Source organism: Herpailurus yagouaroundi, unplaced genomic scaffold, assembly GCF_014898765.1.
Source record: "Herpailurus yagouaroundi ecotype Mexico unplaced genomic scaffold, PumYag 77, whole genome shotgun sequence".
Classification (NCBI taxonomy): Eukaryota; Metazoa; Chordata; class Mammalia; order Carnivora; family Felidae; genus Herpailurus; species Herpailurus yagouaroundi.
The window spans coordinates 88,718,826-88,736,906 of NW_024412388.1; the positions used below are offsets into that span (position 1 = coordinate 88,718,826).

General features: G+C 33.0%; 1 protein-coding gene across 10 annotated transcripts in view; it reads right to left on the reverse strand.

Moving 5' to 3' along the window:
* COL11A1 (collagen type XI alpha 1 chain) overlaps positions 1-18,081 on the reverse strand; it is a 225,856-nt gene that overhangs the window by 113,974 nt on the left and 93,801 nt on the right. For all 10 annotated transcript variants that reach the window (XM_040471126.1, XM_040471135.1, XM_040471133.1 and 7 more), the window contains 11 exons: positions 15,993-16,049; positions 12,401-12,454; positions 9,147-9,200; positions 8,954-9,007; positions 8,715-8,768; positions 7,465-7,518; positions 7,301-7,345; positions 6,065-6,118; positions 5,547-5,591; positions 5,237-5,290; positions 4,735-4,779 (listed from right to left, as the gene is read on the reverse strand). In XM_040471126.1, coding sequence (XP_040327060.1) covers positions 4,735-4,779; positions 5,237-5,290; positions 5,547-5,591; positions 6,065-6,118; positions 7,301-7,345; positions 7,465-7,518; positions 8,715-8,768; positions 8,954-9,007; positions 9,147-9,200; positions 12,401-12,454; positions 15,993-16,049 — 570 coding nt within the window. The remainder of the gene's footprint in view (positions 1-4,734; positions 4,780-5,236; positions 5,291-5,546; positions 5,592-6,064; positions 6,119-7,300; positions 7,346-7,464; positions 7,519-8,714; positions 8,769-8,953; positions 9,008-9,146; positions 9,201-12,400; positions 12,455-15,992; positions 16,050-18,081) is intronic.

The following is an 18,081-nucleotide window of genomic DNA, read 5'->3' on the forward strand; positions in this document are numbered from 1 at the left end:
AAATTGGCAAAGATGAAGTCAAGCTTTCGCTTTTTGCAGATGACATGATATTATACATGGAAAATCCGTAGACTCCACCAAAAGTCTGCTAGAACTGATACATGAATTCAGCAAAGTTGCAGGATACAAAATCAATGTACAGAAATCAGTTGCATTCTTATACACTAACAATGAAGCAACAGAAAGACAAATAAAGAAACTGATCCCATTCACAATTGCACCAAGAAGCATAAAATACCTAGGAATAAATCTAACCAAAGATGTAAAGAATCTGTATGCTGAAAACTACAGAAAGCTTATGAAGGTAATTGAAGAAGATTTAAAGAAATGGAAAGACATTCCCTGCTCATGGATTGGAAGAATAAATATTGTCAAAATGTCAATACTACCCAAAGCTATCTACACATTCAATGCAATCCCAATCAAAATGGCACCAGCATTCTTCTCGAAACTAGTACAAGCAATCCTAAAATTTATATGGAACCACAAAAGGCCCCCAATAGCCAAAGTAATTTTGAAGAAGAAGACCAAAGCAGGAGGCATCACAATCCCAGACTTTAGCCTCTACTACAAAGCTGTCATCATCAAGACAGCATGGTATTGGCACAAAAACAGACACATAGACCAATGGAATAGAATAGAAACCCCAGAACTAGACCCACAAACGTATGGCCAACTCATCTTTGACAAAGCAGGAAAGAACATCCAATGGAAAAAAGACAGTCTCTTTAACAAATGGTGCTGGGAGAACTGGACAGCAACATGCAGAAGGTTGAAACTAGACCACTTTCTCACACCATTCACAAAAATAAACTCAAAATGGATAAAGGACCTGAATGTGAGACAGGAAACCATCAAAACCTTAGAGGAGAGAGCAGGAAAAGACCTCTCTGTTCTCAGCCGTAGCAATCTCTTACTCGACACATCCCCAAAGGCAAGGGAATTAAAAGCAAAAGTGAATTACTGGGACCTTATGAAGATAAAAAGCTTCTGCACAGCAAAGGAAACAACCCACAAAACTAAAAGGCAACCAACGGAATGGGAAAAGATATTTGCAAATGACATATCGGACAAAGGGCTAGTATCCAAAATCTATAAAGAGCTCACCAAACTCCACACCCGAAAAGCAAATAACCCAGTGAAGAAATGGGCAGAAAACATGAATAGACACTTCTCTAAAGAAGACATCCGGATGGCCAACAGGCACATGAAAAGATGCTCAACGTCGCTCCTCATCAGGGAAATACAAATCAAAACCACACTCAGGTATCACCTCACGCCAGTCAGAGTGGCCAAAATGAACAAATCAGGAGACTATAGATGCTGGAGAGGATGTGGAGAAACGGGAACCCTCTTGCACTGTTGGTGGGAATGCAAATTGGTGCAGCCGCTCTGGAAAACAGTGTGGAGGTTCCTCAGAAAATTAAAAATAGACCTACCCTATGACCCAGCAATAGCATTGCTAGGAATTTATCCAAGGGACACAGGAGTACTGATGCATAGGGGCACTTGTACCCCAATGTTCATAGCAGCACTCTCAAGAATAGCCAAATTATGGAAAGAGCCTAAATGTCCATCAACTGATGAATGGATAAAGAAATTGTGGTCTATATACACAATGGAATACTACGTGGCAATGAGAAAAAATGAAATATGGCCTTTTGTAGCAACGTGGATGGAACTGGAGAGTGTGATGCTAAGTGAAATAAGCCATACAGAGAAAGACAGATACCATATGGTTTCACTCTTATGTGGATCCTGAGAAACTTAGCAGGAACCCATGGGGGAGGGGAAGGAAAAAAAAAAAAAAAGAGGTTAGAGTGGGAGAGAGCCAAAGCATAAGAGACTGTTGAGAACTGAGAGCAAACTGAGGGTTGATGGGGGGTGGGAGGGAGGAGAGGGTGGGTGATGGGTATTGAGGAGGGCACCTTTTGGGATGAGCACTGGGTGTTTTATGGAAAACAATTTGACAATAAATTTCATATATAAATAAAAAAATAAATAAAAAAAAAACATTTTCATGTGGACAAGTGAAGGGGGTAGCTACTCATAAGTATTACTTTTAACTCATTTTCAAAAATTCATATATATTTGCTTTTTATTAGCATGTTTCTATTTTTGAAATGCAATAATGAATTATTATTTTAAAACATCAATAAAGCAACACACTATTAATGAAAAAAAATAAAAAATAAAATATATGACAATAGTTAAGTTATATCTGTTAGATTATACCATGATCCAACTGAAAATACTATTCACCAAGTTTTGGGAGAAAGGGCTCTTGAGCCAGAATGAACACAATACAGTGTGTCATAAAAAAAAATAAAAGTAATATAGATGCAAAATAAAATGTAATATAGATGCAATATAAACAGAGCATGCCTCTCGTGTTCTTGAGTTCCTTTCTTGTTTTGATAAAAAGAGACTATCTTTGAACCCTCAATTTAGATAGGTTCAGACCACAGAAGCAAGCAGCTAATGCTTAAGACAGCTTTCTTCTTACCACAAGTACAATGAACCAAATCTTGTATTTTCCCTTTGGCTTGACAAAGGGAATTCAGATATTCTAGTTTACCTTAACAGCAAATTCCTCTTAGTAATCCAATGCATGGTAGAAAACTTAATAGGCATATGCCTCAAGTACAATTTATTATGAATATATTCTGGTCATGATGAGCTAATCTAAAGTATGGTAAAATAGGCCCAAATTAAAATTTCTGATCTAAAGTAAAGATTTGACCACACCTGGGAGGCTCAGTCGGTTAGGCATCTGACTCAATTTCAACTCAGGTCATGATCTCGCAGTTTGTGGGATCAAGGTCCATGTAGGGCTCTGAGCTAACAGCATGGAGCCTGCTTGGGATTATCACTCTCCTTCTCTCTCTCTGCTCCTCCCCCACTTGCAAGCACACACACTCTCTCTCTCTGTCTCAAAAAAACAAAAACAAAAACAAAAACAAAATACAAGACAAAACAAAAAAAAAACTTTAAAAAGAAATGTCTTAAAGTACATATGTGAAATCACCTTTGGTACTTTACATTTCAAATACATAGGGCAGTCTCCAAAAGAGCTCTAATACTGTACCATATAGAAAATATGCACAGAAAAAAAGTACTTGAAAGACAACTTAAATTTGATGTTAACTCTCACAACATAATAATAGGATAAATAACTCAATTAGAATATTACCAAAGTATGTGAAAAGATATTTTACCAAAGAAAATAGAGAAACGGCCAGTAAGCACATGAATAGATGCTCAACATCACTAGTGGTTAGGGGAATGGAAATTAATAGCACAATGAGATACCATTTCGCTCCAAGAAGAATGACCATAATCAAAAAGAAAAACAAACATTCATGAAGATCTAAGGAAACTAGAATCTTCATACAATGCTGATGGGAAGGAAATAATGGTGCAACAGTTTGGAAGCTTCTTCAAATGTTAAGCATTACGTGCAACATATAACCCATGGTAACCTATGTATCTACCCAAAAGAGATCAAAATTTGTCCACACAAAGACCTATATGCAAATATTCATAGAAGCACTATTGATAGCAGCTAAGAAGCTTAAACAACTTGTAAGTCCATTACTGCTGAACAAGTAAACAAAATGGGGTATATTCCATTAATGGAAACCATTTGGCAATAAAAAGGAGCAAAAAAAAATGATGTATGCTGCAACATAATAAGCCTCAAAAACTTTAAGTCAAATGAAAGAAATCAGACTCAAAGGTCACATATTATATTCATTTATATGATTAAATTCATATTTTATATTCACTCATGTATTTCATTCACATTAAATGCCCAGTAAAGACAAATCTATAAAGACAGAAAACAGATTAGTGGTTGTCTAAGTCTAGTGGTTGTCTAAGTGGGTAGAACACAAGTGCATATTGACATAAAGTTTCTTTCTGGGGTGGTATAAATGGTCTTAAATTGTGATTGTGGCACAACTCTATATATTTACTGAAAATCATTTGCCAGTACACTCACAATGAGTGAAATTTTATGATATGAAAATTTTATGGTATGAATTTTATGGTATGAAATTTTATGGTATGAAATTTATGGTATGGTATGAAAACTGTTTATCTTTTTTAAATTATATGTTCACATAAATCAACACCAGTAAGGGGAAAAAGACATTAAGAAGAACCTGTTAACATTGTACTGTAACTATAGGGGACAGGAATATTACTTAAGGAATCTGGCAGAAGAAATCAGAGAAAAGCATCTTTTTAATTAAAGATTTATTATTTTTTGATCCAGACATTGAGTTATTAACAAGAACATTCTTTGCCATTTATACATAAAAAATGGTGGGAATCATAACTTCACAATTTTCCCTTAATCAGATCTTGCTAAAAAACCCTTTGTCACAGAAAATCTAATGACATTTTTTAAATAATGAGAAAGAAAAGGAGAACTGAAAGGAAGAGAAAGCATTCATTCATTCCAGTACATTTCTAAAATTAATATAGCTGAGAATGTCACATTTGAAATCTATCCAAATGGAAATATGTGATATTTTATCATTTATAGTTCAGAGATGCATGAATGGCTTCCCCTCACACTGTACCCTCAAGGTTTTACTCCAGATTATTTCCTTATGTGCTGAGCCATCTCAACATCTTATCAAAACCAGACGGCAAGGCATTGCATCTGGCTAAGGTTGACAACCCGAAATTGGTCGCCAGATTACTAGAACAAACAGAGTAACTTACTTTTTCACCAGGAGGACCAATTGGACCTTGTGGACCAGGAAGACCCTATTTTAAAAGAATTTATTTCACATGTCAGGAATCACATCATAAGAACGAATTTTTTAAAAAAGTAAAATAACCTTCTATTTCACATGCAATGAGTTATGAGAATCTGTATACATTCCCCACATTTCCCAGAAAGTTTTGGAACACTATGAGGCATTTTACACAAGCTACTCTTTTGGCAGCGTGATTGTAATGTGATCCGATTCAGACCCTTCTGCAGGTGTGGCTTTCGCCCTGGCATTCCATGAACACTGAATGACTCATTTTATTCTTGGAAAAAAGGGGCCTCTGCACATTTGCTTAATTTAAAAAAAGGGGGGGGGGGAGAATCGCCTTCCTACTTTCACGCTGTAAACATTTTCAGCCCTACACAGAATTTTTGAGGCTGTCAGTTTTCTCACGAAAAGATACGATCTTACCCCATTATCTCAAAGGAGCTGCAGTGGCTTAGACTTACCTGAGGTCCTGGATTCCCTTGCTGACCTGGAGGTCCAGGCTCCCCTTGGGGACCCTGCCACAGGAAAATATAAAGAGTCTTTAATAGGGCTATTTCACATAGTTTTTTTTTTTTTCTTCTCAATTGAAAATCAGTCCCTAAATCAGTTTTCCCTATGGAGAATCTGAAAAACTTGGAAAATATTAATGCTAGCAGAACTTAATGGACTTAGCAAAATGAAAGAAATTTTTATTTTAGACTTAGCAAAAAAAGTGATTTGCTAGAACCTAGATGGCAGAAATGAGTTATTTTACAGATGTTATCTACATACCATGTTTCCTTTTGGTCCTGGGGGGCCGTCTACACCTGCAATACCCTTCAATGAAGGAAAAAAAAAAATATATATATATATATATGTATATAATATACATATGGATGTTTATAAGTTTAAATCCCTCAACAGAAAATCAAAAGACTAACCTAATAGCCTGGCACCCACTAGTCTAGGGTGACTAAAACTCATTTTAGGATTTAGAGGAGATGAGATAAAAGGTCAGGTCTATATTCTCCTTTCTGTGTCCACATTGGAGACAACCTAGCAGCATTTTGTACTGTGTGTTGGGAATTTAACATGAAACAGTGAAGTGGATAAACAAAAAGGAGGAGGAAAGAAAGAAAAGGGTAGAGTGGAGAATGATCAGTGTAACCAATAGGCAGCATCATTAGGTCTCAGAATACAATAAGGCAGTAAACACTTAGCTGTCTACTGAAAGCTGTCATGGCCTTGGGCTTTAAAGAGTGACAACAAGCTTTTCCTAGAAAATTCTGAATATTTCCAGCAATACATACAGGCTGCCCTGTAGGTCCTGGAGTCCCCCTTGGTCCCAGCAAACCTCGAGGACCCTAGAAGGAAAAAAAAAAAAAAAAAAAAAGCATGTCCTCATAAGGAATGCGCTCAAAGTACACTTCCTCCTCTAAAGACATTTTAATGCGATGTTTGGAGCAAAAATATCTATACATCTTTTATTAACACATGGCAAGTAGTGTTTAAAATACCATTTTTATGTAACACAAATATCTCATGTTTATGCTGATCCAAAAGCCAGAATGGGTAACAGGGAGTTTTAGCACATACACTGTGTATTTTGATTCTATAAATTTACATATAAATCACTTGGGAAATTTTTAAATAGGAAATAATTTCATATTTTATGCCACTTTTGTGTCATTTTCTGATTGGAATGGCAATACTGAATCTTACTAAGTATTATATTTCAATCAAATAAATTATACAAATGGAAAAATCCTGATTTTCACTCGTTTCATATTTAGGTATATTTCATCTTGAGAGAATATTCACAAAGGGAAAGAAACAGACAGCTGGATAACTATATATACAGATTATAGAAGCCATTCTCCTGAGAGAAGATTGTTTTTAATTATTATTATTTAAAAATTAATCAATATCTCCTTTTCTTTTTTCCCCTCCTCTATCTTCTCTTCTTTTCCTTCTTTAGAAAAATCAGTACAGTTATTTATTACCTCTCATATTCCCTTGAGCTATTATGCCTTTGCATTGACAGGCCCTATAATGTGGCAAGCTTGGACTGAAATTAAGAGGCCTGGGTTCTAGTCTGGTGTTTTGATTAGTTTTGGGTAAACCTTCCCAATTCAGTTTCCTCATTTATATAATTTGGTGGAAAAAATAATATAATTTAGCACATGTCATCCTTATATATGATATATACTAAGCTTGTAAATTTTTTGTTTCTTCTGGTTATGAGATCCATTTATCCTAAACATATAGATTCTGGAGCTACTGATGATATAAAAAATAAAATAAAACAAAGAAACAGCAACAAAAACTAGGTAAGTTCTTTGGCTGAAAAGATGTTACCTCTGATTTTCTCTATAACTTGGAACTCCATGTGCCTTTCTTTTAAAATGTTTTCCCATAACAACTGCCTGGTTAGCTTAGGTAAGACTTCTATAGTCACCTGAGTTTATTAGTGACTATACATGTATGACACCAGTCACTATTTTTCCAAACTAGGGTATTATTTTAAAAGAAAGAAAGTTGCTTACAGCTTCACCTGGAAGACCCCTTGGTCCGATTTCTCCATCTTCTCCCTGTCATTGACACAATGAATGGGAGGTAATGCAATTAGACAATATATCAGTTGAACAAGACTTTGTTCTCTTATGTTTTCATTTTAAATATTTCTTAAAAGAAATGAAGTTTCATATACCCTCATTCCATCTTCTCCAGGGGGACCAGGAGGACCTTGCGGACCCCGTTCACCCTGTTAAACAAATACAAATACGATTAGAAAATGAAATAAAGCAGAATACTCAGAAGTCTACCCTATAGCTATCCTGCTGAATATAACAGACCATTTGGTGGAAAAACTTATGCTTTCTTTGTCCTTCTCAGGACACTGCAAAGATAAATCATATTTTTACATTAACTGACTTTATATATTACTATGCTAGAAAAAAAGTTCACTTCAATTCTAAAAGCAAAAAGGTTTAAATAAAATACCTAACATAATTATTACAAACTAAATCATTTAGAAAGTTATTTTGCTGATGATTGTTTTAAACAGAGATACACTTGGTTGACTTTATTTTTTTCTGCTTCTAAAATAATTCACAACAATCAGCACAACTCAAGACTAAAGAAATTTTGGATTTTTTAAAAAAGAATATTGTATATTTCTCTTGACATATAGTAGGTATACACTAAATATCTTACTAGGCTTCCATAATGTTCTCTTTTCTGTTTCTTTCTTTTCTTTTTATGTTCTTTAATTTACATAAAGTTTGTCTTATCTTCATTCTTAACTTCTGAAGAAGAAAAATGTGAAGGTCCAAAGCTGTTCTTTGAGAGACTGCCTCTTAGTTTAATTTCCCACTAAAAATATCCCCTAGATTCCTGTTCAGCATGGTGGTTTATTTAGCTTTTGCAAATTATAAGCTCTTGTGTTGGATTGCAAGCTCATATTATCACAAGAAATAGCTTGAGATGTCTCTGTCAATGGGTACCATTTAACTTAGGATAATAAAATACAGTGTCCAGTATATTAATGACAGACTGCCTAAAGAGGACTCTATTGAGTATATGTCCACACATAAAATATAAGAGGGAAATTAAGGTGATTATCAAAAAATAAGAGGCAAAATTAAATCTCCACTCTTGTCTTTCTATAAATATATCTTCCACATACATGTACATAAAGATTATGCCAGAACTTATATTTGAATGATTAATGTCTAAAAATAATTAAAGAACTCATATTGGTATTACATGTGTAATTATACATTGTAATTCTACTTATCTTTCTTCCAGTATATAGTAGATGCAGTAATTTACTAAATTATTGTCTTTACAAATATTTAAATTATTATTTTTTATTTCTTAAAGTCCAGTGATTCTAAAATAGTTCATAACATTTCTATATTGTCCCTGTATGCAAAGTAACAGAATAGTATATCTTACCCTGTGACCTTTGTCACCTGGCAGACCCGGAAGTCCATCAAATCCTCGATCACCCTGTAAAATAATCATCATCATCATCATATGATCATATTCCCATCATCATATTCCCAATCTAATTCTATACTGTAATTTAATTGTGAAATATTCATTGATATCAAGAAACTCTGTTTTAAAATATAAAATTTTCAGAGGTGAACTGACATACAAGATCTGAATATACAAATGTGTGAACTCCTGACCTTCGCTCCAGGTTCTCCGGGCATGCCTCTTCCTCCATCAGCACCTGGACGACCCTGATAATGCCAAGAATATGACTAAGCAAAAAGGATTCCTACTGGCACAAAGAAACAACAACAACAACAACAACAACAACAAACAAGATAACTGATGATTTCAGATGCCCTCAAAATACACAATAAAAACCAGTCATACCCTTTTTCCAGGTTTTCCCGTTGGACCAGGTGGACCTTGAACACCACGAGGGCCCTATATCAAAACATCATAACTTATTCATTTTATGGAATTTTTGATCAATAAACTGAATCACATTGAGAGAGATGGTTTTAGAAATGTATGTTCTCTTAGCTTTACCTTAATCACTTTAAAATAAAGAAAATTATTTCTTATGTAAAAGCTCAGATAAAGCAGAAGACAAAAGAATAATTTTTCTAAAAGGTTCTTGCCACAAAAAAGAGTCATATTATTTTAAGTTTCTAGAGACAGCTGATTACATTTAAATAAAAGTAATAAAAAGTGATATTTTAACATTTAAAAAATTCCTCAACTACTCATTTTATTCTAAAAAACTTGAGTTTTTTTACATTTCCCTTGAAAACACTCTTAACTACCCATCTATTTTCTCTTTTCTTTCCAATCACTTTTCCTTCATCTTTCCCTTTATTTTTTGGAGATCCTCTCCTACGTATTTATTCTTTTATTTGACTTATCACATGGATTATAATTGCCATTTTTCATAATTGAATCTCCCATTAAATTGTTAACTGCTGTGGTGGTTTTAGATTACATCTGTCTTTTCTCCAGTATACTCCTACAACTTAGCATAGTGACTGATACATGTTTCTCTCAATCACCTACAAAATGCTGCAGGATGATTTGGTGATCCCTAATGCAAATTATTGTCTGGAACCATGTCATTTCAGATCAAAGGTTAAATATTCTCAGTATGTTTCTTTCTTGGAGCAGTAGAATACAATGTTATGTCAACAAACAATGTCTTTTGTGGGGATTGATCTACATGTTTTTTAAAATAAAATTACACATTTAATAATAGATCAAATGTAGTTCTAGAGTAAACATTATATAGGCCTTTATATCCTTTTTAAAGTTAATTTAACCAATATTCATATGATGAGTGTGGTAGCAAATGTAACACACATTTGAAATTACAAACGTTTTTTATCATCCTTGTAAAATGTTGGTTATAGAAATATGAAATCAAGGTTATCTGATAATTGGAGTTTAAAAGAATATACCTTTCTAAGAAAATTATTGTTGTGAAATGACTCTACCCTATATCTCAGCTGGAAAGCAAAGGGCAATACTAACAGGACAAATCTTAGTTTTTAATGAAAATGATCCTTCTTCACTTGATATTGTATCTCTCTGGACTTGAGTCAAGGAAAGCCACAAAAGCCACAAAAACTACTGCAAAATGTTTTCAGATTCAACTATTTTATAAAGGGGTAAATTTGATGAAAAATTTACAAATTTTGCAAAAGATTAAGCTCCCTAGATTTTCATATAGTGACACTTCAGTATTTTTATGCAATTCTCAGTTAAGTTCCAATGCTTTCCATACCCCTCTGGCAATATTAATCAAGCATGAAATAGAAGGCTGCCATGTTCTGAATCACCCAAATATCTTTCTCAATTTTCTTTGATTTTTTTCTAATTCCAAAACAAATTGTGGTGTAACCATATAAAGGAATACTACTCAGCAACAAAAAAGAATGAACTATTGATGCACTTATCAACTGTGATGAATCTCAAAGGCACCATGGTAAATGAAAGAAGCCAGTCTTCAAAGGTTACATAATGTATGATTTCATTTGTACAGTATTCTTGAAAAGATAAAAGTGTAGTAATAAAGAAAAGATCAGTGACTGTCAGGTATTAAGGGTGGAGGAGGGAGATGTGATCATTAAGTGTTGGCTCCAAGAAATTATTTAGGTTATTGAGCCGTTCTCTCTCCTGATGATTATGGTAGTGGTTACAATGAATATACACTGGTGTTGAAATTCATTTTCACCTTGTAATATTTTAAAAATAAAATTAATTTTATTAAAAAAGATTTTTTTACATTTATTTATTTTTGAGAGACAGAGACAGAGTGCGAGCTGGGGAGGGGCAAAGAGACGGAGACACAGAATCCAAAGCAGACTGCAGGCTCTGAGCTGTCAGCACAGAGCCCGACATGGGGCTTGGAACAGTGAGATCATGACCTGAGCTGACATCAGACATTCAACCGACTGAGCCACCCAGGTGTCCCCCAAAATAAAAGTAATTTTAAGGGAAAGAAAAATAATTAGTGGACGGCCACTTGAGAGTTCCTTCAGCGCAATCTGAATTTCTATTTATTGAGTATATCAAGAAGTATTTTCATTTAGGGCGCCTAGGTGACTCAATCAGTTAAGTGTCCTACTTCAGCTCAGGTCATGATCTCATGGTTCATGAGTTCAAGCTCAGCGTTGGGCCTGCTTCAGATTCTGTCTCCCTCTCCCTCTGCCCCTCCCCTGCTCATGCTGTGTCTCTCTCTGTCTCTCCAAAATAAATAAACAAATGTAAAAAAAAAAAAAGTTGAAGTATTTTCATTTAAAAATAAATGTATTTGGAAGGCACCTGGGTGGCTCAGTCAGTTAAGCTTCTGACTTTGACTCAGGTCATGATCTCACAGCTTCTGATTTCAAGCCTCCTGCTGGGCTCTGTGCTGACAGCTCAGAGCCTGGAGTCTGCTTTGGATTCTGTGTCTCCCACTCTCTCTGCCCCTCCCCCGCTCGCATTCTCTCTCTCCTCCAAAAACAAATAAACATTTAAAAAATAAAGATAAAAATAAATGTATTTTTAAAACGTCACATTTTGTTTTTCTGTTTTCTAGAATGAGTATACTTCCTAATGTGCTTATATTGAATGTTTCTACTTATTATCATTAAAGGAAAGATAATACTTTTAACTTGGTATCATGTAATATAACCTAAGATCTGTTTTTGAAATTTCACTTCAGATGTTTTCAATTCTCATAATTTCCTCAGTTCTACAAAAGGTTTGAAGTTAGCTTCTTTTAAGTATGTTAAATATTGTTTCTGAAACTATATGCTAGGTTCACGTTCCACAGAAAATATCGTGGGTTTGAGACAGGGCCTCTAAGCAGTACAACTGCAGTAGTTCTCTGCTCTGTACAATCTCAAGCCAGTTTAAGATTCTGAAAGCCTATTACTATCAAGCCTTTCCCATCCCAGCTTATTATCTTCTTTTAATATTGTTTAAATTAATCAAGTTATTGGCAGTCAACTGGCCACTAGGGATTTTTCAATTAAAGGAGGTGATGTGAACTTAAAAGTAATGTAAGTAATTTCTTTACTCATAAAACAGATGGCAGATACTTCAATTATCCTACTGGATAAAACGAAGTCAAAAATAAGATAAGTGAAATACATTAGTTTTTTTACCTGAGGACCTGGATCACCACTCTCACCTTTGGCACCAGATGAACCAGGCCCCCCCTGCAGAGAAAAAGTAAGGATATAATAATTTAATTGAGCAATAATTCCCTAACCAATTTCACCCTACCATTTTCACATGAAATGGCTAAACACTGTTCAACATATATTTCATCAAATTAGTATAATTTTATTAATTAATACAATAAAATTTTAAGTCCTGTTTCATTGAAATACATCTTTTCTCAGATTTTGAGTGTATTCAGTGTGAAAGCTGTATTTTAAAGTCTCCATTTTACGCATAATTACACAGAAGCCAATTTCATGAGAAATCACATTGAAATTTTCTTTAATGTGTGCACCATCACAGTACTTATGATAATACACAAGGCATTATTTATTATTAAGCTGTGATGCAGTACAGAGGCAACACATTTTTACTGAATCAGGTATATGCTGAATCCATTTATACAGCCGGGACTTGGTGAAATGTTATTGCTTTTATACTCAGAAATTTCTCAGACACTGAATTCTATAGCAATAAAATGTCAAGACCAGATGCTACCACCATCATTATAATTGTCCTGAAATAACGTCAAAGCATTTTTTCCCAAAATGGTTTATTTCCCAGAAGAATAAGTCCTTATGACAAAAACTTCTTACAAATGTATACATAACTCAAAAAGTACAACAAAAACCTAGCACATTAACTGGAAAAAATATAAAATCAATTTATAAAAGTGTTGTGGGTTTTAAAAATAAATACCAGACTGTCCATTCCCCTAAAAAGCTTTAGGACATTAAAATTAAACGTGGTGATAATAGTTACTTTGTACTGAAGAAGTATATTTTAGGTGTTTAAGAAGTTTCTGATTTATTTAAATCAATACATATTCAAATAATAGTGCATTGAATCATCATACAAAAAGATCAAAATTGTGCTAAGTCTGAAAATGTTAGCTATCTAGAGCCTCCTGGTGGCTCCAAAGTAAAATAACTATTAATCTGACTCCTAAAAAATACAAAAAAGTCAAATAACAGGAATATTCTAATCTTAAAAATTATAGAATAATAGGCTTCAAGCTCCTAATTAAGAATTCTTGCAACTAAGTTTTTTCAAGAGAAAACCTGGGATTCTACATTAAATCAGATTATGAATCAATGAGTTGAACACAATTGTAGGATAGTCAATTTGTTTTTAATTAATTTATTGCATTATATTCTCTCTATATAAGGACTACCTACTCAACAAATTATAATTACTTTGTATAAACACTCTAAAAATTATCATGCAATAATTGACAGTAACAGAATTCGAAAATAACCACAATATTTTCTATGTTTCTTGCATATTTATAAGCCTCCATTTGTCTAGAAAAGCAATTGAAAAAAACAAATGAATTAAGAATTTTTCATTGGAAGAATGCATATGTTTGTATCTTAATATAGTGATGTAGACTCTGTTTCTTTTTTTAAAATTTTTTTAAATGTTTTATTTTATTTTTGAGAGACAGAGAGAGACAGGATGAGTGGGGGAGGAGCAGAGAGAGAGAGAGAGACACAGAATCTGAAGCAGGCTCCAGGGTCTGAGCTGTCAGCACAGATCTAGCCCAACGTGGGGCTTGAACTCGCAAGTGGTGAGATCATGACCTGAGCCGAAGTCAGATGACTAGCTGACTGAGCCACCCAGGCGCCCCGACTCTGTTTCTTTTATATAAAATACTTTAAGACTCTAGAATTTGACAGTCTCTAGTAATTTGATGCTTTGGAGCAAAGGATAATAGAGGAGAAAACTGAAAAGAAACAATATGATGTTTTTTCTCTCAATACCTACCTTTAATATTTAAGGAAGCTAACACTTTCCATAACAAAGGCTTAGGTAGTAAAATTAATTAGTCTTGTATCCGATGTTTGACACTAAGAATGTGTACGTGGTTGCCAATGTTTCCTTTCTGCCAACAAACTGGGAACGGCTGACCCTCAAACGGGTGGTGAAAACAGGAACTGTTAATGAAAATGCTTTCACTGCTTCTGCTCATCACTGCCCTGACCCTCTGCAGATCTGCTGAGCTTATGCTTGTCAGGATGATACATAGGAAAATTCCTTTGGAAAATGCAGTTTTAGAGATCCTTTACTGATATTTTTAAATTATGTAACATATGGCAGTATTTCCCAAACATGCTTGACTGTAAGAATCAGCCTGGTGCACTCATTAAAAATATAGTTTGCCACTTTGAACCCTGAACCTTTATCATCAGAATCTCAAGTTAAGGGCCCAGGAGCTTTTTTTTTAATAAAATATATAGATAATTCTTCTACCGCAGATTTATAAAACATTTGCATACTGCTGACTTTCCTCAGTCGTAAATTTGAGTTATCACTAACAAACAATGAAGTATTAACTTCATTTCTTCCTTTGTTAAGTAACATAGAATCTTCCATGTTTATTACTTTGGCAGAACATATGTTCTACATGAGCCCATATGATTGAGTGTATGCCCCTTCAAAATATATAAGATGTACGAATTTTAAGACCGAATTAAGATTACCATAGTTTATGTAAACTACATTAACAAACCTTTGAATAAAATACATGAAGAAAACTATTTATCACCCTAATAAGAGCAGTAAAACAAACTAAATAATTAGAAGACTATTCACTTGATGTAAACTTGAGTAAAATTATTTTGCTGTGTCTACTAAGTAAATCACATGTTAAGATTTTAATGTTCATAGTAATAATTTCTATAAATACCATTATTTCAATAAAACATACTGAAAGCATATAAAATCATATGAAAGAACAGGAGGAATAGCTCTTTATATAGAAAAATAAATATTTAAGAGAGAAATTATTTATTTAATTAATTGTAAGATCAATCAGAAGCAAGGTTTGACTCATGCAGTCTTCTTTTCCCTTAAAGAAAAACATGACTTGAAAAGAACCTTTGTGTTTTTTGTGAATTGCTACACTGCTCAACATTTGGTAAAAGTTTCAAAATATTTGAAGATTTTTTATATTAAAAACCACTTGGAAAATATTAGCTTGTTAGCAAGCTTGTATGGAAAAATAAAACACTGTCATTTTCCAAGAGTCTCCAGAAGACAAATTAATTTCTCTAATATCTGAAGTACTTTGTGGAATATGGAAGGCAAACTGAAGTTTAAGCCAAGTATCCTGCTTGCTTCCCAAATTATGGAATAATTTAACTGACTTCAAATACTTTTTTTCTTTTTTAACAAAAATTCTATTTAACATAAAATTAAGTCTCAATAATTTAATGTAAAACTGAATTTTAATAACTTGGAATGTTATGCAAATAAATTATAATTATACTTCAAAAATTAATAGACATGTAACTGAATTGTTTTTTTCACTGTATTTATTTGATTTGAAAATTCTTCAATGAAAATTTTTTTATCAAAACTTACTGAGGACTAAGTTGAAATAGACTTTAAATAGAGGAACAAAATCAAGCATAGGTAGATATGCATATCCTATTTTTATCAGCTAGAAATATGAACAATGCTTGGCCAAAGTTGCACAAGGAAATACTACTATGTAAATTTAAACACACATTATCATATTGAGTAACCTACCACAGGACCCGGTCTTCCAGTTAGACCCATTGGGCCAGGTGGACCTCTCAGAGCAATCTAGAAAATAAAGTATATCAAACTCAGGGGTGCCCTTTTTGGACAAGAATAGTAAACCACAATATTCATTTGCACAAGCTACCTGTAAGTAACAGATAATAAACAAAGGTATATTAGCTACATGCTAGAAAGAGTGCCTGATAACTGAAGAATTACAAGCTTCTAGAATGACAAATGATCTATCAGATTTGCTCTCAACTGTTATAGCTTGTATACAATCTTGTACCATATACTATTATGATTTATTCAATGATAAAAGTTAAAATAGATTTCAGTACAAGAAACCTAACATCCTGTAATTTTTCTACTCTGAAGCATACTTCGCAATAACATATAGACTTCTCTTAAACATGTTGGCACAATTATCATCGAAAATCCTTTTAGAGATGAACAATTTGAGGTGCTTGAAATAAAAATTTTCTAGCAATATTTAGGAAAATCTATTGACAATTAAAGCCAGATAGCAAGCAAAATTGATCAGAAAATATGCTCATACACTTCTTTTTAACAAATCTTAAATTTAACATTACAAGAAAAACACATTCATTTTGTATAATCATAGGCATGATAGATTGATCACATGCACTATTGATACTGAATATTAGAAATGTGAAATTAGCATATTTGAAAAGCTGGAACAAGTGGAGTACAAAGGATAAATATTTAATAGATGTTAAATTAGTATGGTGAGCTATTTTTGAATATTAGTGATTCCAAAAGATGAATATTTAGATTATCAAAACAGATATCAAAAATAACACTGTAATAGAAACAATATGTAAAATCATATTAGAAAAGTGCACAAGATAAAAACATAGGATCTCCAAGGTTCCACTACTGACTCACCATGAGATTTTTGACAATATACTTCTTAATCCTTGAGATTAAGTATCTGAAAAATTGGAATTATAATGCTTGCTACCTATTTACAAGTAGGATAAAAGGACTAATAAAAGGAGGAATTTAATGGCCTCATAAAACATTTAAGCTCAAATAATTACCTTAAGTTTGTTGAAAGTAATATAAATTATAAGATGAATTGTAGGAATCATTAGCAAATTATTTTAAATATTTTTAGGGATGTGTTACGCCAAGGTCAAAAAACACTTAAAGTTTTCTGTCTTTATACAGGATATAATCAAATAATGGAATCTTTGCAGATTAATAGATTTAGTAAATATATAAATAAATATGAGAGTGAATTGCAACCTTCACTTATGTTTTCAGATATTTTATACACATACACAATAAAACTATATGTGTATAAAATACACAAATGATAAATTTTATATATTCATAAATTTATACAAAGTTATCACAGAAATGATTTATAGCACTTAGAAAGTGGGTAATTGTATCCATACCAAATGTGAGCCATTTATTTCCTTTTTCCTTAAAAAAACCAAAACCCCTACTACAAATAAAAATATTATATGACTTTCAACTCTTTCCTCGTCCACTATTTAAATTTCCTTATGTATAAGACATGTATAAAATAAGATTTCCTTATGTATAAAATCTGTATAATATAGAGACAGTGGAAGCTTTCAGCTCATGAAGGATCTATAAACTAAATGGATTTTGCAAAAACACTATAGGTTATAACAATTAGAACTTAAATACATATTTGAAGGATTCTTTCCTATATGATAATGCTTAAAAAACTTAATTTGCTGGCTTGTTCAGGATATCCTGAATAATTTAGAAGATTAGGAGGAAAAAATTATTTCAAACCTTCTTCTCTTACTTTTTTTTTAATCATCAAATTCTGTCTTAGCAGAGAAAAACTGTATGTGAAAAAGTGCTAGGTATAAATCCATCAGTACTCTGAAAAAATTTTAGAAAAATGTGTGTTATTGTTTGTGGGTTATTGCCAGAATTATATATGGCAATACTGCCAGGGTCAATCAATTAATTTTAGTATTCAATTAAAGAAAATATTCCCACTGGAAAAATAGATATAATCTTAGCAATTTTTATAGCTAAAATTCAATGCACTTTTCAGAAGTGTTTTGTTTATAATAGTAGCATC